Source organism: Pollicipes pollicipes, unplaced genomic scaffold, assembly GCF_011947565.3.
Source record: "Pollicipes pollicipes isolate AB1234 unplaced genomic scaffold, Ppol_2.1 Scaffold_5061;HRSCAF=5977_pilon_pilon_pilon, whole genome shotgun sequence".
Lineage (NCBI taxonomy): Eukaryota > Metazoa > Arthropoda > Thecostraca > Pollicipedomorpha > Pollicipedidae > Pollicipes > Pollicipes pollicipes.
This window is the reverse complement of record NW_023596611.1, coordinates 1,981-27,295: the sequence shown is the minus strand read 5'-3', so window position 1 is coordinate 27,295 and position 25,315 is coordinate 1,981. Positions and strand designations below refer to the sequence as shown.

The following is a 25,315-nucleotide window of genomic DNA, read 5'->3' as shown; positions in this document are numbered from 1 at the left end:
ACGACGCGTCCGCCGTGGGTGCCGGGACACGTCCGTCGCATGTCCAGCGGCGGGTCTCGACGGCTCGTTCCGGCGATGCCGCCGGCGGGCCGGCCGCGAGTGAGTGACGGCCCGCCGGCGACCCCGCCGACGGCCGCCGGCGCCGCCGCCGGCCGTCCATCGCTGGTGGCGGCAGCGCGCCCACGCCGCCGCCGCTACTACCATTCACCACCGGCCGGCGGCGCGCCATTGGCCGAGCCGCTGAATGAAGTCACGTGGAGATCGGCGGCGATTTAAGCGCCGGCTACGGCGGCCGGCCGGTAGGCGTGTGCGGACGGTCAGCAGGGAGGCGCCGCCGGCGAGCAGCGCGACCCTGACCCGACATGAGGTCGAGCCATGTTATGGTGGGCCGCGGACTCGTGCTGGCAGTGTGGTGCGTTCTCTGCCCCGTCGCTAGAGGTGAGTGACGATCGCGGCGAGATGAGGCTCGCCTGACTGAGCCTGTGTGAACGGGATTGCAGCTGTGGGCTATACTGACGGCAGGCTGCTAAAGCAGTTGTATGGTCACGGCCTTTGGAGCTGGCGCTTTACATACGTTCCACAACATTTTAAAGATGGTCGTTAGCTGTCACAGCTTAGCGGAAGGGCGTGTTCAGGCAAGCGGATGCCCTTAGTATGCGGTGATGCGAGCTCCTTTTGCGCTTAAATCCCTGGTCATAGTCATAGACCATCCATCGCCACTGCGTAACGGGGAACTTGGGGTAGGGACTTGTTTCTTTACATTGTATACCTTAAAATAAATATCAGGCAAGACCACGCTGCGCTGTGGCATTTGTGCTACGCGTCGTTTAGGCTGGTACCGCAGTCCCGGCGCAGAGCAGTGGCAATGTAGTAAGGGCAGTGCCAATGTAGCACTAGCATCCAAACTGGGACGTGGGCCGACAATCGGGAACAGATAAACGACCAATCATTTAGAGCCCACCGGAGACGGCGGCGGTTGCAGAGCCCTCTGCTTGACAGATGACCGTGTCGGACGCAGAGATTTGTCGTGAGCCAATTGGAAGCGCCCAATCAAACGTGCTGCATGGCACAATCGACTGCTGATTGGCCCCAGCTTTGCTTCTCAGCCTGAGTAAATCGCCTCACGTTATGATGTTGAAATTATTCGGTGGTGGTTGTGACTGAATAACTGTCGTCGATGTAATGAAGCAGCTGCAAGTGCCACTGTCTAGTGTTGTGACGCAGAGTTATTGGGTAAATATTCAATATCTTTATAATTATTTCCATTGTCCGCTATGAAATATAAAAACACAAGCTGGAATGATAGTAGTGTCATACGTTCGTAACCAGCAGTTTTTGAGATCTCCGCAGCCTGTCTGTGTTCGAACTGAGCTTGGTGTTCAGCTACAAGCCTCGCGATTGGCTTCGATTAGAAGTGTCTGATCGATAATATGCCAGATCGGTTTTACGCAATTTTGTCCCACGTGGCAAAGGAATGCTACACTCATCACCAAATGAAGGTCGCTTGTTTTATTACAAAATATGCCTGCTGAACCGCTCTTGAACCTAGGGTGATTAGTTCACGCATTACGTTGTTCGCGCTGGACTCTGTAACGGCAATGAAGCAGTACACCATGCACCTATCCGACGCGCACGCATCAGTATAGGCATCGACTAGCAGAAGCATGTGGTGCTTCAAGTGAGGCTAAGTTTTGTAAATAACATTTTCATGGATGTATTGCCCACTGGTGGCTGAAGAAAAAGTGACGAAATAGCGAAGAAGTAGTATTTGACCACAGACCTTTATGGAAACAGTTGCATAGTACATGGACGAGGCTGTCCCTATCCATTTATTGTACCAGCTTACGTCGAGGGCCTATGGCCGAAATAAAAATCCACCGCCATTTTGTCACTTTTCAACCCGCGAGCAATACGGCCAAGAGCGGTGTTCTTACGAATACGTGATGCTCCTCGCAGCTCCAACATTGTGCTATATATATATATATATATATATATATATATATATATATATATATATATATGTATCGATGCTTCTCACTCGACCGGTAAGCGAACCCTGCGCACCTCTTCGGTGTGGCGCTACGTGCCCACTCTCTCAGACTGCGTTGCCGAACTCCCGGTGCTTGCTTCATAATAACGAGCTGTTTTTAGAGCACAGCGTTCGTTCGCGAATGTTGTCTTGGATGTCGTCGCATTGCTCCTCGCGAACAAGTGTTCAAATCGCATATTTCGCGTCATGTGCGCTGCGTGCAAATACGGACACACGCGGCTGGATTCGGTGAACTGTGCACTGGTGAGGCGGTGGCATTTGAAACACTGCGCAATACAGATGATTATTGCATACTTCCTGTCAAGCGTCATTTCATTGTACGCTCTCTGTTTCAATTTGAGCTACATTTCCGTGCTTCTGGCCTGTTTCTTCATATATCATTTGTTCGATCGGATGTGGTCCGATTCCAGCAGCACTTTTATTTCCGATGGTGTTACTGGCAGGATGTGACCATTCTGCAAAAAATAAACAGCCAGCAGTGCTACTCTAGATATTTTTTTATGCACTCTCATATGTGTATGACTATCAATACATGCATCACGAAGTGGAAGGAAAGGGGAAAGCACTGGTATCACGGGATTGCACACGTGCCTTGCAACGTGTCCTGCATCAATTGCTCTTGCCTTTTGATATGATGCTGTTGATGCGACTGCGGTAACTGAATAAGGGAAGCATGACTGCTTGAAGCATGCAGGTAAATGTAATATTGCTTACAGAATAAGACGGAGTGGAGTACTTTTGGAAATAGTTTGACATGACAGAGTATATATATATATATATATATATATATATATATGAACACATGTCTGTGCATGCATATATATGTATGTACTTCTTTATGCGAACTACATTTTCAGGGTCCTGTCCAGCGCAGTCCGCCACGTTAAGTTTTCAAACCGTCAGCGAATCAACGTTTTGCACGGTTCCTGGTTCCATTTCCAATCCGTCTCCACGATTCCTGGTTCCATTTCCAATCCGTCTCCACGATTCCTGGTTCCACAGTTCGATCCGGTGAAGCACAGCTTGTGCTCAATATCAGCCGCGTTAATGGCTGCTGCATATGTGTTCCAACTAAAAAACGTTCCAATAAAACGAGCACTTCATATATTGGGCTCATCTAAGCCGATGTGTTAAGTTAATGCCACTTACAACACGCACAATTTTTCAAACTAATTCATAAATCTTAAGTGGTCTGCTAGACTTATCACCAGATATAATTGATTTGGCGATTACGCGCACCTGTGCAACATAGGTAAATACTTTCATTGGGAAGAAGTTAACAGTCGTTTTATTGCACCCATTCTGCTAAGAATAAATTCATGTGAGCAAACACTGATGTAATTTGACCCCTGGCTAATGTCTGCTACTGCAGCTCTTTATGAGCATTGTATTAAATATTGATAATCAAATATGAATGTTCTCTTAGAGCGATCGAAGGATGGCGCACAAATAACAACTGTGCATAGCTGAAACCTGTGCGCCATCATCCAGATGTAAGGGGGAAGTTGTCGCATTGCAACCAGATGCCGCCGTTGTTCATGATTATACGGACACTGATTGTTAGCTACTGTCTTGGTTGCAGAGGCAGAGATGCTTTGTTAAGCTTCTAATGAAATAATGATTGGTTTTATTGAAAGAATGTTTGTGCAAATGTGCTACTGATTACATTTGCCATGAAATGTAACCGAAGGTCAGTGTCTTATTCATTAGATGTAAATGCACCATTGATTGCATTCACCTTGCAAATGTTACTGGCAAGTTCATCGTCAGACGCGCCGGAAGTGTAAGTGCTGTCCAAGGACAAATTGCATAAAATGAATACGCGAATCAACACTTTTGATTTGCGTCGGACTCACATGGACTCAAAGACAACAAAAACGTATTACTACCAACGTATTTTAGTAATGATAGCTAAAAAAACGAATAGAGAATCAGAAAAAAATAGGTAACATTAGTGAATCATGAGATCAAGTAAACTGAGTTATTTTTCAGCTCGTAGGCGTAAACGGCTATAGGCGAGAAAGTTTGCAATTTCACCTATGAAGGTAGGTGCAAGTCAATAACACATTTGTGCCATTTTGTGCCGGATGATTGTGCTTATCAAAAGTTTCGATTAGGTCGACGTCCTGCGTCATAGTTTTGCCCATTGCGCTGAATTTGCAAAATTTGCTTATTTTGGATACCATCCGTTGTCACATGCAAGATCCTCACCATCATCCAAGATCCATTTGGCCTATAGCCTCATTTCCCTTCATACGTTTGCACAATACCACAAAATGACAGCATGATACACAGGGATGACAGTTAACGGAGAATGTTATGTCAGTTAACGGTACTGAACTCGGACGTGAATCCGCGGTTCACCGTGAAAGCCGGTACTCCCCCCCATCTCTTAGATCCAGAGAAAACATACGGATTATTAATGATTGGAAGTAAAACAGACTCAGGAAAGTTTGAAACCAACCCAAAACAGTTTGTCGGTATGTCCTTCAAGAAAAGCATCACCACTCTTTGTCTTCGCATTAAAAGGCACAATATGACACTCAGCCACATAATAAAAACGACATGGTGGACCTCTAATTACATTTTCGGCTGTTACCTTCAGAAATTACCTCGCGAAATAATCCTGATGAGAAATATTGCCTTGGGGCACGCCTTGGCCACTAGCCTGAGCCTTCTTCATCTTTTTGGAATGTAGCGACAAAGTGTCCTGCAATACGTTAAACTAAGGCAATCGTTGGATGCGATAATAATGGCATGACCTGCAATGACTCAAAAGCGTTTATGCGGTATCAAATGCCCAACTTTAGACAAAAACGCAAGGCTGACATGTATTTATAGCTCACAAGTGGTGTTTCTCTCAACTAGTTTGACTCCAAGACAGCTTTTGTGAAGTTAATTAATATTTGCGATAACAATTGTAACAAACAAATTTTATTTGTGCTCATTATGTAGCCTCTAAGGTTACAATGTACGCGTTGAATGGTATGCATTTCACAATTTGAAAACCCAACTGATCCGGTCCGTCAGGAAAAAAACACACCCAAGGCCTCTAACCACACCTTACTTTTTGGCCAACTTCACCTTAAAATGCAAAATGTACGTCATTTTCCGAACACGTGCCGCATACGTGGTCGCATGTAGGACTTCATAAACTGACATCAGACTTCATCCCGTTCATCCCACCTGCGTGTCGGCTTTGTAGCCTGATCCGTTCTTTTTCCGTGTCGCTTCGAGCTGCCCCTTTCACCATTACGTTTCAACGCTCAAGCCATGGATCAGGTCTACATACGCATATTTATCTATATAGCAAAAAAATCGACGGTCCAAAGACCCAGGCATGATCGGTGTGAACTTCCACTACGTTAACATGCTTTCGCGGGCGTATCAGTTTCAGAGGGCTAGATCTAAGATGACGAAGTGTATTGAGACAGTAGCCTGGCATTATAGTATCGAAATGAACCTAGTAAATCTCCGAAGGCAAAAAGACATATTTCAATAGAACTTGACTCGCTTATATTTCGAACAACATATGACTTTTTCAGTGTCATGGTAAATTATTATGGTGCTTATCCTGGACTGAAATTGGCCAAAGGCCGACATAAAATTGAACGCATCGTCAAACCAGCTTCTGCCCACAGCCGACAACAAACCATGCCTCAAAGCGCACAACTTATACTAGCACAACGTTCTCCAACATTCACGTCTGCTGGAGGCAAATGTAATTGAGATCTAGTGCTCTAAAGGTACTAAAGGTCACGCACGCCGCGCCAATTCGCGCCGCCCACTGTTCTGGCGCCGCTCGTTCCACGCCGCCCACGCCGCACAAGTCACCGGCTGCATGCAGGGCCCGGCAATTCGGCGTAGAGCTCTCCGTTCAGAGCCTGCGACAGCTCAACTCACGGAATGTTGGACAGTGTCGCACGGCTGGTGCTCGCGCCGTGTTATGACTGTGCGCAGTAGCGCAGAATGGCGCGCCGCGAATAGCACCCGCGCTTGGCGGCGTGGGCCTGGGTGTGATTGTCAGGGTGCTTGGAGTTCGCAAGTTGGAGAAGTACCCTGATCGAGAATTCGTCGTGAGACTGCCGCCGAGAGTTGTTCAAAGAGTTCTAGTTTCTCGCGACGAAAGGAGGCAGCGTCCGCGCCGCCCACCCGAGGTATTCATGCCTCCATCCACTTGTCAGCTGCAGATATTTGCGGCTCCTGTTCGTGCAAGCTAACTTGCGGAGCATCCTTCGCACCTCTGTAATTCCCCTAGCCCTGACACTGCCGCCCTCTGCGGCACTCCTGACGAGCCTTCGAAGGGATCAGTGACCCTGGCAACGAAATGCCAGATCGAGCTACTCCGTAACGGATTTCCGCCACTTCAAGGATCTGCATCGCGTACCGTTCACGCAATTCGGCAATGACTTGCAGCAATGCATGGCCGTTGCACGACGATCCAAACAGTCACCCGCTGGACAGCCCTGCAGGGAATCATTGCGGAATTCCAACATGTCGATGTTACGCTTACTTGAATCTTTCGGCACATGATCAAACAACATCAAACAGCGGAAAGTGACAAAATCATACAGCCGGAAGTGGCAAGTTATACAAAATTATACAGGACCGGTGCAAAGGCATGAACAAAAACTAATAACAGACGTATGATTGCCCGCCGGCGTTGTCGTGCGCAGCGCGAGGATGTCGATGGTTGGCGCGCGACTGCCGGCGTTGTCGTGCGCAGCGCAAGGATGCTGATGATTGGCGCGCGACTGCCGGCGTTGTCGTGCGCAGCGCGAGGATGTCGATGGTTGGCGCGCGACTGCCGGCGTTGTCGTGCGCAGCGCAAGGATGCTGATGATTGGCGCGCGGCTGCGCGGCGTTGTCCTGCGCAGCGCGAGGATGTCGATGGTTGGCGCGCGACTGCCGGCGTTGTTGTGCGCAGCGCGAGGATGTCGATGGTTGGCGCTTGGCTTGGCGTAAGCTCTCTGCGGCTTGACAATATTGCTGAGTCATCGACAGCGGTGCATCTCCGCTGTTTTCCTACTGAAGAATATCAACTCTGAATAAACAACACCACACGTCCACTGATCTAAGCGCATTCGAGCCCAAAAGTGCACACAACTTTGTGAGTCTGGTGAAGCAGGACAAAAGAACATCGCGGAGATCTACTAGGAGATGACTTCAAACAGCCAGAAGACATCACTCACCCCGCATGTTGGCGCCGGGCTTGACGCAGAGCCAACGCCAGGTATTCCCGTTCGCCGAACAATGTGACAGGCCAAGGCGTGATTTCTGTGCGCATTACAAGCACTGCGCACGAGCTATTTTCTGTCTCGGCCACGGCGACGTGGTGAGACCCAAATCGCCTCCCGTGGCCAGAATAGCCGGGCTCCCGGCCGCCGTCTAGCCGGACCAATCAAGCTCTTCAATGGACCAGCAGGGAATCTGGCGGCGCGACCACCCGTGAGATGAGTGCGGGGGCGACCGGTCCCCCCATCACGGCTCTCGCCCGCCTGGCTCTCAAATGACGTGAGACCGACGCAGCCGCCGCAGATTAAGCACTTCCGCGCCGCGGCGCGCGGCGCGTAGGTGCACGCGGCGGGCGGCGCGGAGGCGCACGCGGCAGCTGGTTCTCGGGCGTGCTCGACGTCGACGACGTGTCCAGCAGGCCTGAGCGGGCCGACTGGCGGCAGAGGGAGCGCCAGTCGACCTTTTGCCTCACCTCACGTGCCTCTACTCCATTGTGTCACTTGCCGGGAGGACCGAGTCTCTCCTGCAAAGCCCTAAAAGAAACCGGAATCGAAGGGAAAGTTCCATTTGCTCCCGAATGGAAGACAAGTGTAGCATTGAAAACTCGAAATCACCCGCAAAAGCTGCCATTTCCCATCTCAGTCTTGACTGGCCGCACTGCTTTGTCCGTCGGAAGAGAAACATATGCGGTGAGACTTGGTACAGCTGGACTCGTACACATGCTGAATATACATGCCGGTGTGCTCTGCGTCCGGCGGCGCTTATCACCATTGAGCTTATTGCTCGATATTCCCGTCTATGCCTCTGTACACTTGCTGTGTTTTCTCCCAACTTTTTTCCTGTCATTTTTCATTCCGTTCTTGCCCTTCCATCTTTCTGTCCATCGCCCGCTTCCATCCCGCCCACTGCTCCCACCGCCCTGTCTCCGGTCCTGCCCTCCGTTCCCTCTCTTCAGCTGGTGACGCGAGCCCCCGTCCCCAGCTGGCAATTGCTGGGCCATCGGCAAGAAGGGTCGCTGCACGGACCTGCTGCAGACGGGTGTGACGCGTGAGGCGTGCTGTGCGGGTGGTCGCCAGCCGGCCGCCTGGTCGCCGCGGGACCTGGAGGACGGCCGCCTCTTCTTCTGGCGCGTCATCGAGGGCGGCGTGCCCTGCAAGCCCTGCAAAGGTCAGTGTTCTGGTCAGGGCAAACTGAGGTCACCGAGACAGGACTGACCGCGCCCAGCATTACCGCACGTGAAACTTCCGCCACAAAATTGTGCCGTTGACCTGGAATTTCAAGGTGGGCTGGTGGGGTCAGGGCTCACACAGCAAGCACAGATTTACGCGGGTCCTGGCCTCAGAGATTCATTTAATCAAAAGGCTCGGACTGCACGTTTCAATAAAATGCAGCATGAAAGACAGAAGGAGATGGCGGAGGGCAGTCGACGCCCGCGTTGGGCGTGGTTGGGGATAGAAGGAATCATGGCATTGTTGGCTGGAATCAGGAGGCTCCAGGGTTGGTGCGCGTGAGCAGGGTTTCAGGTGCCATTCAGGGGAGGTTGATAGTAAATATTTACAAACGATGGTTGGACCAAGCCCCACCACTACTATACTCTCTCGTCCGTGACGTGAAGCATTAGTCTGGGAATGGCCCGGTCTGTTTCGGTAAATATGGAAGCTCGTCATATGATTTCAATGTTATGCAACGAAAAGCGAGAAAACGTAATTAAGCAAATATGCTATCTGACAGTTGGCTTTGAAATATATGTGGTTGCAACTGTAGTTATCGGCGACCGAATACACGTGTAACCGTACTTACAGAGGCCTGTGATCCGTCAAACATTGAACAGCACCCAAACATCATGCCGATACCATACAAGCAAACGTGCTGCCGGGCTTCGTCCGCTATTTGATGGACACCAACTCAAAGTCTGCCTCCTTCTCTGGTCGTTAAATCTTCTTCCTGGCTGAGCGGATACAACAGGCGGAGAGAGATAACGTTCACGAACAAGACGACCAGGTACACCAACCGGCGTCGGGTTGTACAATTGCGCCCGTCTGGCACTTTTCTTTAGCTGTCTGCGGGATGTAAGCAAAGGCTACTCGTCCTCCATGCAGATGATTTATTTGGCGTAATTATAATGGACGCAATCTCCCAAGCACATATTTATTTCATGTACAAACAGCTATTTACCCCCTTTTTATGCCCCATTATTGCCCATTTCGCTGCCTATACTGCCGCAATCCCCGTTTTTCTTCACGGCTCTCCAATGAGGCATTGCAGTTAACTGCTGTTTGTGTGGATTCAGTACGTAATGAGAGTCATTTACGTGCCTCCGTGACCATTACGTGCGCGCCGAAACGGAGAACGATCGGGCGTTTCGCCGATTGCCTGCTATGCATGCAAGCCGCCGGTGCAGCGGTGACTGTATGTGCAGAGGATTGTAGTGTTACATCAAGCAAAGAAAAGGCCGTCAATTAAGCTTCTGGCATGTCAGGTCAGGTATCGCTTTTCTCCTCAGCAAATGCCAATGTCCATGTGACATTTCTGTATTTCCTGTTGTTCTTGATAGGCCGGTTAGCGGAGTGTGTAATTGCGATAAGAAGGGCGAGTGCTGGTACATGTGAGCAGGGGCATACGAACGTCGCCAAAATAAGTGTGAATTATTTTTGATAATGCTTCTTTTAGTGCATCGCCGTAATGTCTCCGTAAAATTTCCGCAAAAAGAGGCGCGTCATGACCCCCTCATCGTTCCAAGTTAGATTTCTTGAGGGAAAACTCAAGTGAAGTGGAAGGAGCGACGAACACGATGAAAGCATTGCGTGAATATGCTTATATATATATATATATATATATATATATATATATATATATATTCATTACCGTTCCACTTGTTTTCCTGCTGATTCACTTATAAACTTTGCCTCTCCACTTCGTGTACAAACAGTTGACTCTAAAGAATGGCGGATTTTTCTATTTCTCTCCTTGCGCTGTAAACACTTGGATTTTTAGCTGTCTCCTGGCACCTCTGATCATACGGAATGTGATATTTCATCATCGCAAGTCCCGATGCAACCAACGGCAAATAGCGGGCTCCAGACTCTCTGCGTCTTCACACACGCGTGTTCCATACTCCCTTCCTCTTCACCCAGAGCGTGTTCCAGACCCTCTGCCTCCTCACACATCGCGTGTTCAAGGCTCTGCCTCCTCACACACAGTGTGTTCCAGACCCTCTACCTCTTCCCACATATCGTCAGGACTACGCTGCGCATGTCTGCTGAGTTTCATAGTCGCAATTCAATGCGAACTAGCATTTGTTTTATCGGCTCCCTGCTGAGAGCTCACGTTCCCATCCAGGGAGTCATCGCCGCGTGTCGTCAGTTGATGGCCGGGTCTCTGGAAGACAGACACGTTGCCGCGGTCGGCAACGCCCCGCAATTTCCGCCTCGATCGGCCATAGTTCAAGTGCGGGCGTAGCTGGGCGACCCAGGAGACGAAGAAGGGTGCTCAAGCGCGAGACGGCTCGTGCATCATGTCTGTCATCATTCGACCGCGACGCGTCCACACATTGCTTTCGCCCGCGCAAAGCCATCTGCCCGTCAGCAGGCGGGCAGAGGAGGGGAACCGGGTGAGGCGGCGTGCGCGTGGGTGGGGGTGGGGTGGGGTTGAGCGGGGGGGAGGGCGGCTGGTGAGCCCGAGAATCCCGTAGCCCTCACGCTGCCGGCACGAAAGTCGCTTGAGCTGCCAAGAGTGGTCGTTTGCTTGTGAACGAAGCCGGGCGCGGCGGCAGCGAAGCCGAGCGTCGCGGCCGGCGAGCGATTCCGAATCTGCAGAGGCGGAAACGCCGTCGGCCAGCGGCGGGAACGCCGTCGGTCAGCGGCGGGAACCCCGCGGAGACGCTCCTCCCCGACACGGGCGTCTGGACCGCAGGTGCAGGGCCGCGCGTGGGTGAGATGCAGGCATGCTGTGGGTGGGCTCGGGTGCGGTTCGTAGCGCGGGGCGGGCACGGGTGTCGGGCACCCGCCGCTCACCGCACGCAGTCGGCTGGGCTGGACGTGGAACGGTCATGAGCAAGCAGGCGCTGGTGGCCAGCCATGGCCGCGTGACTCGTTCGGTTGATGTGGTGGGTCCTGAGGTGCTGGGTGCAGGCAGTCCATGTTCGCCCCGCGCGGCGGAGCCCGTCGCCGGGCAATCCGCCTGTTACCATGGCCAGCTAATATACACAATCGCTCCGAAATGATCACAGTGCAGGGGTGGCCGGTGCGTCATCCGGACCCAAACGACCGGGCATTGCATGTCAAAATAAACAGCGGCGAGTGCGCAGGTCAAGATGTCGTGACATTTCGGTTCGTAAGGTGCCCGGATGGTGCGCAGCGCGCACTGGCTGTTCACTGGTCGTGGAGCAGACCCTTGTCCTGCTGTACGGACATCATTCATCTTAGATGAGCGTCCATAATTAACTTTCCGCGTGTACTGATTATTCCATTTTTTAAATAATGTCACATTTGATAGGATCCCGATAATATGTATGCAGTTCTGTGTATGGCGTGGCATGCTGATTAAAACATACCTGCTGCTACCCGTTTTTGCGTACGTTGGCAGCGCAGCACTTATCGAAACGCCGTTTGGCCAAAATGTTGCCACGTGAGTTGGGTGGTCGTATTTTGAGGATATCTCTGCCTTGACAACCAGGAAATACTAATAAACGACGTCGTGAAGAGAGTGAGGCTTTATTGACCAGGCTCATCAAGAAACGCTAACCAAACGACGTTATCAAACAGGAATTGACAAGTGGAATAGAAAATTATATGTTCCTTATGCCCAAAAATCTACCGATAGAAACAAAAACGTCGCCATGGAATTAGTTTGATTTGCTTCGTAACTTGCTCTGATAACTGTGTACTGCAGTACTGGAGCCTTTTAGTGCATAACGTGATCATGAATTGCCTATCAAGTGGGATGTATGTCTATGCAGGAGCGTGATTCAATGTCTTGAGCTTTTCATGTTGTCAAACTGGCCGGAGAAGTAACGTACGTGTGTTTGCACGTGTTTTGTAATTTGACCCGATATGCGGATGTACAATCTGTTGGTTGACTATTCACCTTCGCTTATGTTTCATAAACCATGCGTCATATTATGCCATATTCGAACATTTTCCTTCCGGCTGCCTTGCATTGCTTTGAGAGTGGGGAACGAATGTCTTCAAGCGAAACCTAGCTAAAACTGATTTAAATTCATGTTGACGAACTGATTTAAAGCTCACCGAAAGGAAGATATGATCGAAGTCGAGCAATCGAGCAAACGAACATGAAACTGATTAAATGTACCTTTGGCTTTCCATATAATAATCCTTGTATTAATGAAAGCACACTATCTAAATAAACGAAAATGCGCATCTATCTTTCTATAAGTACACATACACACGCACATGTGTATATGTATGTATAGTTTAAAATGTTTAGTGTATTTATATGTATTCTGGTGCGTATTCCTATGCTATTATCATAAGGTTAACTTTACCTGCGATCCTGGTGGCATTTGCCATGCTTGGAGGCGCGCTCCAAGCCATAGAAAACATTGGTTATGTTGACAGAACTTTAGGTTTGGGCAATACACCTCACCCTTCCTTGATACTGTCGGTTAGCCAGTACTTGCCCCTTGTTGGATACGTCATGGTTGCTTATTGTCAATATGATTCCCAACTCACCATGTCGAAAATACGAGAAATAATCTGAGCATTGTTCCATCCAGAGCAAAGGACGTTCTGACTTTTATCAATACTTCCCGTTTCAACTTTTCGTTCTGGGTCCTTCAGCCAATCGGTTTGGACAACAAGTCACGCTTTCGAATCGGACTTGCCTGGAAAACATTTCGTCCAGCGTGCTGTCCGCAATAAGTTAGGTGTTCTGACGCCATATAGCCCAGTCAGCTCACAAGAGTACATTGTCAAGCGCAAGGAAGACGTTCCCCGAACCGTTTCGTGCATGCTCCCCCAAGTTTAGACAAATTGCTCTGCTGGAACGCGACATTTCACAAGAACGAGCACGCCCTTGGCTCGGAGAACTGAAGTTAAAGGCCATCCCATTCGGGACTCGTTGTGCTCGTGACTGCTGTAATTGACAACACCATGCGCAAAGGTTCAAATGTACCGCATGGCGCCTCCGACATGTCTTTGTTGTCATGTTTCGCCGTTGATTCATTCAGTGCACCGGTATAGTAGACAGTAAACCTTTTTGTGATATCTTGATAGCTTAGGTGAGGCAACGTAATATGTATGACACGCAAGAATGATACAAAACTGTAAAAGACATCTGGCGGGTAACAGGCTGCCTGAAAAACACACACTCCGTTTCCATGCCACCATGCAGTCTTCTTCATGCTTCCAGTTGTTTTTTTTTTTTACTAAACCACTAGTAAAGTCACGGCTTTATTCTGAGTGAGGAGCGGAGTGAATACAATGGAAAGGCACCGCATGAAATAAGTTTGATCACGCCTATAAACTCTGAATCAACTCCACCAGAATGACGCCTACGCATAATGCTCCAGATCTATCAATGGTCGTGGTTCTGAGAAACCCTCACGTTCTCCTCCAACTTTTAATTGGGCGCATCTCCCATTTGGTCCTGGTACTCTTGGCATTGTTCCATCCAGACGCGTCTGCGTCGCCCAGCGCTCTCTCTTCGGGTCACCCAGTGTTTTTCCTGAGGGCCACCCAGCGCTCTCCCTTCGGGTCACCCAGTGTTCTCCCTTCGGCCACCCAGAGCTCTCTCTCTCCCAGTCACCCGCTGCTCTTCCTCCGGCGAGAAGCGTCAACTGTCATCGGCTGTCTCCCGGGGTGAGCGTCGTGTCGTCCGTCTGCGCGAGCAACTGTCGGCGCGAACGTGCCGGACCATCGTCTGGCGTTTCGCGGTTAGCGGCCCGTTCCGAGAACGTGCCGAGAACGTTCCAAGAACGTCGCCGCTCGCCGCCGCCGCCGTACCGTGTTTGGGGCGTGCCGAGTGAGCGCAGCGAAGGGCCGTCTCTGCCTCGCTCCCGCAGCCTCGCAGACGCCGTGCCGGACGGTCGCCGGACGGTCACAGGAAGGTCACAGGAAGGTCACGAGACGGTCAGGAAACTGTCAGAGGTTGGTCACTGGGAGGTGACTGGACGACGACTGTACGGTTTTGGGACGGTCGCGAGACCGGGTGGCACCAGGTGTGGCGTCCTGCTGACAGGTTAGGGTGTGCCCCAGGCGTGCCGTGGTTACAGGACGGTCAGCGTCAGGACGGGTCAGGACGGCCCATGTGTCGTGGTTAGGGTGTGCCCCAGGCGTGCCGTGGTTACGGGACGGTCAGCGTCAGGACGGGTCAGGACGGCCCATGTGCCGTGGTTAGGGTGTGCCCCAGGCGTGCCGTGGTTACGGGACGGTCAGCGTCAGGACGGGTCAGGACGGCCCATGTGGCGTGGTTAGGGTGTGCCCCAGGCGTGCCGTGGTTACGGGACGGTCAGGGTCAGGACGGGTCAGGACGGCCCATGTGTCGTGGTTAGGGTGTGCCCCAGGCGTGCCGTGGTTACGGGACGGTCAGCGTCAGGACGGGTCAGGACGGCCCATGTGTCTTGGTTAGGGTGTGCCCCAGGCGTGCCGTGGTTAGGGTGTGCCCCAGGCGTGCCGTGGTTACGGGACGGTCAGCGTCAGGACGGGTCAGGACGGCCCATGTGCCGTGGTTAGGGTGTGCCCCAGGCGTGCCGTGGTTAGGGTGTGCCCCAGGCGTGCCGTGGTTACGGGACGGTCAGCGTCAGGACGGGTCAGGACGGCCCATGTGTCGTGGTTAGGGTGTGCCCCAGGCGTGCCGTGGTTACGGGACGGTCAGGGTCAGGACGGGTCAGGACGGCCCATGTGTCGTGGTTAGGGTGTGCCCCAGGCGTGCCGTGGTTACGGGACGGTCAGCGTCAGGACGGGTCAGGACGGCCCATGTGTCTTGGTTAGGGTGTGCCCCAGGCGTGCCGTGGTTAGGGTGTGCCCCAGGCGTGCCGTGGTTACGGGACGGTCAGCGTCAGGACGGGTCAGGACGGCCCATGTGCCGTGGTTAGGGTGTGCCCCAGGCGTGCCGTGGTTAGGGTGTGCCCCAGGCGTGCCGTGGTTACGGGACGGTCAGCGTCAGGACGGGTCAGGACGGCCCATGTGTCTTGGTTAGGGTGTGCCCCAGGCGTGCCGTGGTTACGGGACGGTCAGCGTCAGGACGGGTCAGGACGGCCCATGTGTCTTGGTTAGGGTGTGCCCCAGGCGTGCCGTGGTTAGGGTGTGCCCCAGGCGTGCCGTGGTTACGGGACGGTCAGCGTCAGGACGGGTCAGGACGGCCCATGTGCCGTGGTTAGGGTGTGCCCCAGGCGTGCCGTGGTTACAGGACGGTCAGGGTCAGGACGGCCCATGTGCCGTGGTTAGGGTGTGCCCCAGGCGTGCCGTGGTTACAGGACGGTCAGGGTCAGGACGGCCCATGTGCCGTGGTTAGGGTGTGCCCCAGGCGTGCCGTGGTTACGGGACGGTCAGCGTCAGGACGGGTCAGGACGGCCCATGTGTCGTGGTTAGGGTGTGCCCCAGGCGTGCCGTGGTTACGGGACGGTCAGGGTCAGGACGGGTCAGGACGGCCCATGTGCCGTGGTTAGGGTGTGCCCCAGGCGTGCCGTGGTTACGGGACGGTCAGGGTCAGGACGGGTCAGGACGGCCCATGTGTCTTGGTTAGGGTGTGCCCCAGGCGTGCCGTGGTTAGGGTGTGCCCCAGGCGTGCCGTGGTTACGGGACGGTCAGCGTCAGGACGGGTCAGGACGGCCCATGTGCCGTGGTTAGGGTGTGCCCCAGGCGTGCCGTGGTTACAGGACGGTCAGGGTCAGGACGGCCCATGTACCGTGGTTAGGGTGTGCCCCAGGCGTGCCGTGGTTACAGGACGGTCAGGGTCAGGACGGGTCAGGACGGCCCATGTGTCTTGGTTAGGGTGTGCCCCAGGCGTGCCGTGGTTAAGGGACGGTCAGGACGGGTCAGGACGGCCCATGTGCCGTGGTTAGGGTGTGCCCCAGGCGTGCCGTGGTTACAGGACGGTCAGGGTCAGGACGGCCCATGTGCCGTGGTTAGGGTGTGCCCCAGGCGTGCCGTGGTTAGGGTGTGCCCCAGGCGTGCCGTGGTTACGGGACGGTCAGGGTCAGGACGGGTCAGGACGGCCCATGTGTCGTGGTTAGGGTGTGCCCCAAGCGTGCCGTGAGCTGGGTGTGACGGAAGGGCCGAGGACATTGTCCGGCACGACAGCTCTGACCTGGAGTTCCCCGCTCAAAGCCGTCTTCTGCGAAGCTCTTTCCAATACCGGGTGTGCTGATATGCTGCACGTTGGCTAGGATTACGTGCGATAAGCGGGTCCGGTGCCCTGGGTTCAGAGTGGACGCTTACTTCAACTGCGTAAGATATGAACGGACACGTTCGTCAAGTTAAATATAGCAGCCCAAAGTGCACCCACTCGAGGAAATGACGGTCTTATGACAGCTCTTAAGAAAGCTGCTGCACATGTATGGTTCGAATGTCAGTTATCAGATCAAGGAAACGAGAACGACTACGCAAATGACTGAGCAATTCGGCATTTTCAGAAATAGATGATGGGATAACTATATTTGCCTCGCACCCAATCAGTGCACATTTTGCCAAGTGCCGTGGATGGCAGACTGTTCCTGCCAGGATATAAGCGTCGGTACGCTGCCAATCCGGCGGCAAATCGCGTACAACTTTGATTTAACTAGGGTGAGCACTAATGTAAAGGACTTCATCTCTATATAAATGATGAATGACCCTAAGTAGGATAGTTTTGCAGCGAGCATTTCTGTCGACTCGACTCATCTCGGCACAGCGGGATCGAGGCAACCAAACAGTTATTTGTGCGTCTAATGCTGTTCAAATCTGCGTTTGATACTTTCCGGAATGATGCACCATCACTTTCACCAGTTTTCTTTCCTTTTTGTTGTCATAATTCCGCAAAATGTGGGCTTTAGCGCTAGTCCAGTTCACCTGGTGATATGACGGCCTTTTGATTCATGCCCATATGGGCAAAGGCCAAGCACAAAGAGGACAACTCCCCGGGTGTTCGGGAGTCGTCATGGTGGGAAACTGCTTTCCGCAAAAATAGCTGGTCTCGTTAGGGGAAGACGAAATGGAGGAAGCGTTGTTCACATATTTTTTCTGAGATAGTGGTCTACCCGCCAGGTCAAAACCCGATCAAATTGTTCCTAAATGGCTGAGATGTTCCATATTAGTTTGCAGTAATATGATTATAAAATACATGGCTTTTGTTATGAAATCATAATTGCAAACAAATAATTAAGCGTTACAATAAGCCGCTCTGCGGCCATTTAATTGAATGACTGCCTGAACCTCATAAGAAAATGCATGGCCTTACTTCAAACAGCTCTAAGGTGATTATATGGTTTGGGTGGATTGGTTAGTTTTCATTTTTGCATGCAACGTTTGCTGGTAATTTATGTGGTCACATAACTTGTAATAACTGAGATGTAGCGTGCAGTGCACCTACTTGAACTTGTAGCTTCGGAACTGTACCAATTTTTGGAGCTCTTGCAGGTTTTGTGCAGGAAAGCACCGTTTTGTCTGAGTCTTTCCTCGTCTTCGCAGTGTGCTCGTTTTTTGGTCTCTCGATGCCTGCACTGCATCGGCCGGGGGGGGGGGGGGGGGGGGCAGTGGCGTATTGGTCGAGCCGTCCGTCTGGAAAGCTAGACGTACGGGGGACGGGGACGGGGACGCCGGGGACGCGTCGCCGCATTAAATGAACACCGCCAGGGGCGTCGCAAGCGGGTCGTAACGGCCGGCGGCACTGCCAGCGCGCCATTCTGTGGGCTCGCCGCGCTGGGGCCGTGGGCGCCCCGGGGCCGATTAGTTCTCGGTACGGGGACGAGGTCGGACCGAGCCGTCCTCAGCGGCCGCCTGTCGTCGCCATGTGCGGACGGTGGCCGACAAGCCGCTGTGTGTGACTCACCATGGCATGGCCCCCTGATCGAGACAGACACGCGGCCGGATAGGGTGTGAGGGGGCGAGCGGAGCGGGCTTTATTTGTCTCCTGCCGCTTGAGCAGCTCTTTAGGGCCGTGCCGCAGAACCTTGCTAGCTCATGCGGAAGGTTTATGTGACGAGTGAGGTGCAGTAGTCCTGGCGTGGGCTGCATTTGACGGCTGACTGATAATGTCGGTTTTGTGGAGGGTATCTCAGCATCGTTATGAAAGAGTCGTCTTCCAGTAGCGTACCCTGACTGAGGACGTCCACCGAGTCACCGAAATTATTGACCCAGGTGGCCTGTGCCTGTATTGTCTCGTGAAGATCCCCGTCGTTCGACCATTGCTTGACACTGACGGGACTCGAGACGTTGAAACGTGAATAAATATAAGTACGTTTTTTGTACATTTCAACCGCACGAAAACCTTCCACCGGAAGTCGAGTGAGAGAACAGTGAAATGTTGTACGATGATCACCGATACTGAACACCAAAGGCCTGGCTGGCGTAAAGTACCTGGCTGGCGTACTGGCTTGCATGCCTCCATTCCTTAGTTCATGCCTTCGTCAGTCTGCATACCCGCCGGAACCCGTAGGCTGGACGGTGTAAATGTTTCATTAATGAACGCTGTGGTGCGCGTGATATTAATCCGCTAGCACCTGAGCCCACCTACCCACGCACTACGGCTACGAGCCCACTACGGCTCACACCCACCACGCACACCTGCACGAGGCCCTGTGGAGCCACTTCGGACGCGTTCACCTACGTGGCAGGTGTGCGCAACCTCGAAACGAGGGAGGTGACGTAAGTTTGTGGACCTCTCGCCCTCACCGTCGCTCACAAGCGCCTCACGAATGTACCACTAGACCGGCTCGAAGCTAAGGCGGTCTCCGTTTCTAGCCATTCCCGCTTGTTGTTTATGAGCGTAACGCACCTGTGCTCTCTTGCAGCAACCTGTGCCAAGGTCAAGTGTCCGAAGGGGCAAAAGTGCCGGCGGCGGGCGGGCGTGCCGCGGTGCGTGTGCGCGCCCAAGTGTCGCGCACTCCGGGCTGGACCGGGCCCCGTCTGCGGCAGCGACGGACGCACCTACCGTAACGCGTGCAAGCTGCTGCGCCGCCAGTGCCGCAAAAAGAACGGTCTCACCCTGGCCTACAAGGGCGAGTGCCAAGGTAAGCAGCGTGCGGCAGCGCGTGTGGCAGCCCAGCGCGGGTCGTCGAGAAAACTGGGGCTTGTTTTCGGCCGTTTTTTGCCGCGCTTCGCCCCTTGAGCGACGCCCGGCTGCGTAGGTCCACTCTCCGTGCGCCGGCAGTCGTCTGGCGTTGCGATTGAACTGCGCCCGGCGCGGGGCGCTGTCCCGGTCAGATCGGGCCCGATAGCGGCGGGGTGTGTCGGCCGGTCGGCGCCGGCCCTCGCAGCTGCCGGGCCGCCGCGCCGGCGCGAGCGCCGCGCTCGCGGCCGGCGGCCGGCGGTCTGGCCGCGCTGCGTGCGTGCGGAGGTCTGGCGTGCGCCGCCGCCGCGCCGCCCGGCCGGCCTTGTTTGGAGCGGCCCACTCCGGCCGGGCACGCGGAGATGCGGCGCGCGGCGTGTTCGGCTCCGGCCAACACGCCGCAGAAGAGCCGGGTGCCACGCTCGGCGCCGGATCGGGCTGGGTCTGGGCCGGGCTGGGTCGCCACCAAGACTGGGCTAGGTCGGGCTGGGTCGAGCTGGTCGGACTGAACCCAGACCAGACTGGTCGCGACCGGAAGTGGGCTGGTACCGGCGTCGGGACCTGGGCTGGCCAGGTCCGGACTGCGCTGGGCTTCCCGGGCCGGTTTTACGACGTAAGAGCAACCTTCACGGCAGGTCAATGGGCGGGCGTGATTGGTGCTTATCTGTGTGAATATCTGAGCAGCTGTCTCTGAGTCGACCACCTGGTCAAGCCGGCTACGGGCAGATCAGATCTTGTCTTGCATTTCGTAAGCCGGCTGTGTACTTAGCGTGTCCCGTCATACTACAGGTCGTTCCGGTTGCGAACGTGACTTGGGGAACTTTTATTGGTCCGTGGTCACATTTTTATGTCATTGTCCGTCACGGTCGCCTTCATGTACCGTGCAGCATTTGTAAAGGTGTTCCTTTTTTACCATACTTTATTGCACTTGCAATAATTCGGGTATTCTCTTTCTGCTGCAGTGCGAAGAAGTAAGTACTTCGGCGAACTAATGGCAAAATACTTCGGTGAAATATTGCTCACATTCGTGAACTTCTTGGTTATGTTTTGATTTGCATGGCTACGATATTTTGTGTCTAACCAGGACAGCTACCATAACCGTGAAATCGGACCGAAAGTCATGTTTCAGTTTCAGTTCAGTGTTTAGGTCTTTGAGCGAAAGCAATGTCCTATGTTTGCCTGACTGCAGGCACGCTGACCGCACGACGGGGCGATACCGGCTTTGCTTGCACTTTTTTCATTTGGGAGATCGAACGAATTTTGTTACGCAGAATGCGTTTATTTTATGACAGCTGTCACCATGGATCGACCTTTGTACCTCTGTGCGTGTGCTGAACTGTCCACATGTTTGACCCGCCACTCTAGAATCTGTTGTCTCTGGAAAAAAAATCATCAAAACTCGCTAAAAGCGCTAAAAACCGTAGGTCTGTGTGAAAACGATACGCCAAAAAGCTCTGCTTCGGCCAGGCCCGACGCGTCCTTCAAGATCCGTTCCTGGTTCTCCTATCATCATCAAGGTGTAATATTTCCCGAACAGTTGCAAATAAAAAAGCTTTGATCATGCAAAGCTTCGTTTCTTTTCATGGTCTGAATTTGAGCTTACAAACCAAAGCAATTACACACGATCTCTCGAGCGAATAGTTCATGACTGTTCAGCTTAAGACCACCAGCGTCTCAGTGTTTTGAATTGTGTGCCGGTTGTTCCGAGTGCTGACGAATGACACATGCTTCCCATTTCCTGCGGCAGGCTATGTCCACTTGCGAGGTGAGAATCAAAATACTGATGGGGGGGGGGGGGGGGGCACTGGCCTGTCTGCTTCATCTGTTGCAACCAGCAATTTACCCGCCTAGCACCGTGCGGGTTTAGCTGCAGAGACAATAGTTCTCGTCTCTTCGACGTCTAGCTTTCTATATGAGACAAAGGGTGCATTTGTGTATGGGTATATTGCTTCACAAGTGTATTTTTTGGACCGTTAACAACTTCAGACGTATACGTACTTGCTCACCCACTTCCCTTTTCGTGATTCGTTCTCTCAAACGGACAGAAACAAAAAGCTGACAACGCGTAGACTCTACTGAAAGACGGGTATAACCGGTAACACTGATTGCTGGCAAAAAAATGCGCCGGCTCAGACTCCAATATACATTTTTAGACCACTGCATGTTAGACAGCAAAGTCATAATCTCTTCGCATAGCAGCGTTAAGCAAAACTGGTGGCCCCTGAGTGTTTCCGGTGCAGACACGGGTTTACACCATTTGTATGCAGAGCCGATTTCAGCTCTCCAGCTCTCGGCTAAGCACATTGCTGGAAGATGCATCCTGTTTTGGGCCTGCGAATGACTAGGCTATGATAGGGAGGATTTCTGCGTATTATGCACCACACTTTGGAAGATAGAGCTATCAGATATGACGTCACATCGCCCGTTACGTGCACGGAGTCGGGGTCACCGCCCGCGTTGACTTTGTTCGTGGAGATACGAATGTTAACATCAGCTGCGCGTGATGTGCATCTGTTATCGATAAGTTACGACATCGATGGAATGCAAAACGTAGCCAATACTTTTTCGTTCAGTAGCGACATAGCTATGGTACAAAGTCATGACACGTTGACGTCTGCGCGGTGTCGTGTACCGCTCGCTAGCCTTCTGCACGAGAACGTCAGAAAAGGCCGACTTCGTGCAGCTCGGCCAAACCCGCCCACTTCACCTTGATTTCAACGTGACCCGATGCACCCTGATGCAATGAGTAGGCCGGCGTGCCGCGCCCACACAGACGCCCCACTGTTCAACGAGCCGACACCAGCGACCGCCACCATTGAACAAACAGCCCGTGACTGATGCGCGATCATTCCGTCGCCTGACCCCCTCCCTCCCTCGTCTCATTTTACAGAGTCCTGCGATTCGATCAAGTGCGCGAATGCTGGCGAGCAATGCGTTCTGGACCAAAACCGGCAGCCGCACTGCGTACGCTGCCTGCGCAAGTGCCACGACCGCAAGCCTAACCCCGTCTGCGGCGTCAACGGCGTCACCTACACCAGCCGCTGTCACGCTCGTCAGGCGGCCTGCCTGCTGGGCGAGGCCATCCCAACGGCCTATCGGGGCCCCTGCCGGCGTGAGTACCAGCGTCGACTGGGGTGGCCCGGAGCGTCGCCGGCCAGCCTCCAGCGACCGGGGCCGTTCGCTGGTCTGTTGGGGCGGGCGGCGTTCACGGTGCCCCGCATGGACCGGTTCCATTCATGACCAGCTGCCGTGGAGCGCGCCGAGCCGGTGCGGCCGGGGCTTGGGCGGCGGCGTGCCGGCCGTCTGGACCGTCTGGTGGTGGCGGCGTTCCGAGCCAAGCCGGGCGTGAGGGCACGCCGGCTGACCGGCCGGGCGCGGCCCTTCATCTGGCGACAAATCGGGGATGACACCGCCACAGCCGCGTACTTTCCCCGGGAAATCCGGATCGCCCTTGTGAGGGACGTCGCCGCAAGGGCGGCGGGCAACCTTGGGACCGAGTGTTGCCTCCCGCCGCGCGCCGTCCCGGAACACATGCACGTCATCTCGCTCCGCTGCACGGCGCGCGGCGCAGAAACGCGACCGGTTCAGCTGTTCAGGACGTGGATGCCGAGGAGTGCGCACCGGCCTATTCCGTGCGACATGACAGTGGTGTATTCAGTGCGACATGACACCGGCGTATGCCGCGCGATATGACAGCGGCGTATTCCGTTAGACATGCCAGCGGCGTATTCCATGCGCCATGACAGCAGCATATTCCGTGCGCATCACAGCGGCATATTCAGTGCGACATAACAGCGGCGTATTCCGTGCGACATGACAGCAGTATATCCCGTGCGACATTACACCGGCGTGTTTCCTGCAACATTACACCGGCGTATTCCGTGCGACACGACGCCGGCGTATTCCGTGCGGCATGTCCGCGACTTAGTCCGTGCGACGTGACAGCAACGTATTTCGTGCGACATTACGCCGGCGTATTTCCTGCGAAATGACATCGGCTTACCCCGTGCGACATTACACCGGCGTATTCCGCGCGACATTACACCGGCGTATTCCGTGCGACATGACACCGGCGTATTCCGTGCGACATGACAGCGGCGCATTCCGTGCGACATGGCACCGGCGTATTCCGTGCGACATAACACCGGCGTATTCTGTGCGACATGACAGCGGCGCATTCCGTGCGACATGGCACCGGCGTATTCCGTGCGACATGACACCGGTGTATTCCGTGCGACATGACAGCGGCGTATTCCATGCGCCATGACAGCGCTTATTCCGTGAGACATGACAGCGGCGTATTCCGCGCGACGTGACACCGTATGCCACGACCAGGGCATATTCCGCGGGTGTCCAGATCGCCACGGACCCATTCAGAGACGGATTGCCAAGTGAAGTATTCATGTGATCGCTCCCATTGCTTCAAAGAATTTCCAAAGGTGTTCTGGTATTTCTGTCACGAAATGGAGTAACCTTTGGACGCGCGTGAGGTCACGTCTTACGGCGTCGGATTGAGGGGTCGTTTTTGGCGCCCCCGGTTCGGACGCGAACCATGGAGATGGTGATTGATCTCGATCCGCCTCTGCCCCGTGCGACCTCAGTGTGGTCCCAATGTAGTGCGACTCTGGTGTGAGCCGAGCATGGCCCTGGTGTGTCTGTGTGATCCGAGACGGATCGCATCACCCGGGTGTCATTCCATGTGACATCGCCCTGACCAAGGGGGTCACAACCTTGGCGTAATCCAACCATGATCCCGACACGGGCACGGCGTGACCCGCCGTAGCCCCGGCGTGACCCTGCTCCGACCTCTGTGATCCTTGTGACCGCAGCCGGCCTGACCTGCGAGAGGTTACGCTGCAAGTCAGGTCAACGTTGCCTGCTGAGCCCGGGGGCGGCCGCCCGCGCTGCACCAGCTGTCGGCTGCGCTGCCGGCGCCAGGGCGGCACCAAACAGCTGCAGGTCTGCGGCTCCAACCACCTCACCTACCGCTCCTGGTGCCACATGATGAAGGACGCTTGCGCCACGGGCCTGGTCATCGACGTGCTGCACGCCGGCAGCTGCTACCCCGGCGCTACGCGACGGACTCAGGTGAGGGCTGCAGGGTTCGGTGGCGGCGGCTGGGCTTCGGGTATGGCGGCGGCGGCGTGAAGTGGGGGGGGGGGGGGCAGTGTTCTGCTGATGCGGGGTTGCTGGGCATCGGGAGTAATGTGTGTGTGTGTGTGTGTGTGTGTGTGTGTGTGTGTGTGTGTGTGTGTGTGTGTGTGTGTGTGTGTGTGTGTGTGTGTGTGTGTGTGTGTGTGTGTGTGTGTGTGTGTGTGTGTGTGTGTGTGTGTGTGTGTGTGTATGTGTGTGTCGTGCGGGGGAAAAGAGGGTCGTTTTCACAGGGCCCTGGCTCGGTGTTCTGGGCCCCGTCTGATCTGTCGTTAGCACCATTGTCACCGGAGTGCGTGACGTCATGCGTGCTGACGTCACGTTCGATGTGAAGGCCGACCGAAAAGTTTGTCATATTTACCTTCTTTATTTCATATCCCTTTTAACTACTTCAGACCTCACACTAACGCTAGCGTACCGCCTACCATCACGCACTACCTATAAAGTGGTGCACAGAAGTGCGCCCCCTGCTCCGGTATTGCCATATCTATCCCACCTGCAAGCTAAGTGTTTCTTCCCATCCAATCTCATTAAGACTTCTTGCATTCCGATTTGGATTGTTCACCGTTTCTGTTTTTGTAAAAGATCTATTGATCCTTCGCTGCTACTTATGCTGACATAAAGCCCATTTTTTAATGGAACTTCGAATTGTTCAGACAAAGGCCCGAGTTCGAG

The 25,315-nt window shown here is 53.8% G+C and overlaps 1 protein-coding gene across 1 annotated transcript; it reads left to right on the top strand.

Annotated features, from left to right (window-relative positions):
- Window positions 1-327: 327 nt before the first annotated feature.
- On the top strand, window positions 328-24,389 carry LOC119101938 (follistatin; the record flags this gene model as incomplete). The annotated part of the gene is made up of 5 exons (XM_037225333.1): window positions 328-438; window positions 8,267-8,452; window positions 19,233-19,451; window positions 22,380-22,601; window positions 24,319-24,389. Coding segments are annotated over exons 1-5 (774 nt in total), but the record flags the coding sequence as incomplete, so codon positions are not given.
- Between the last annotated feature and the right edge of the window lie 926 nt (window positions 24,390-25,315).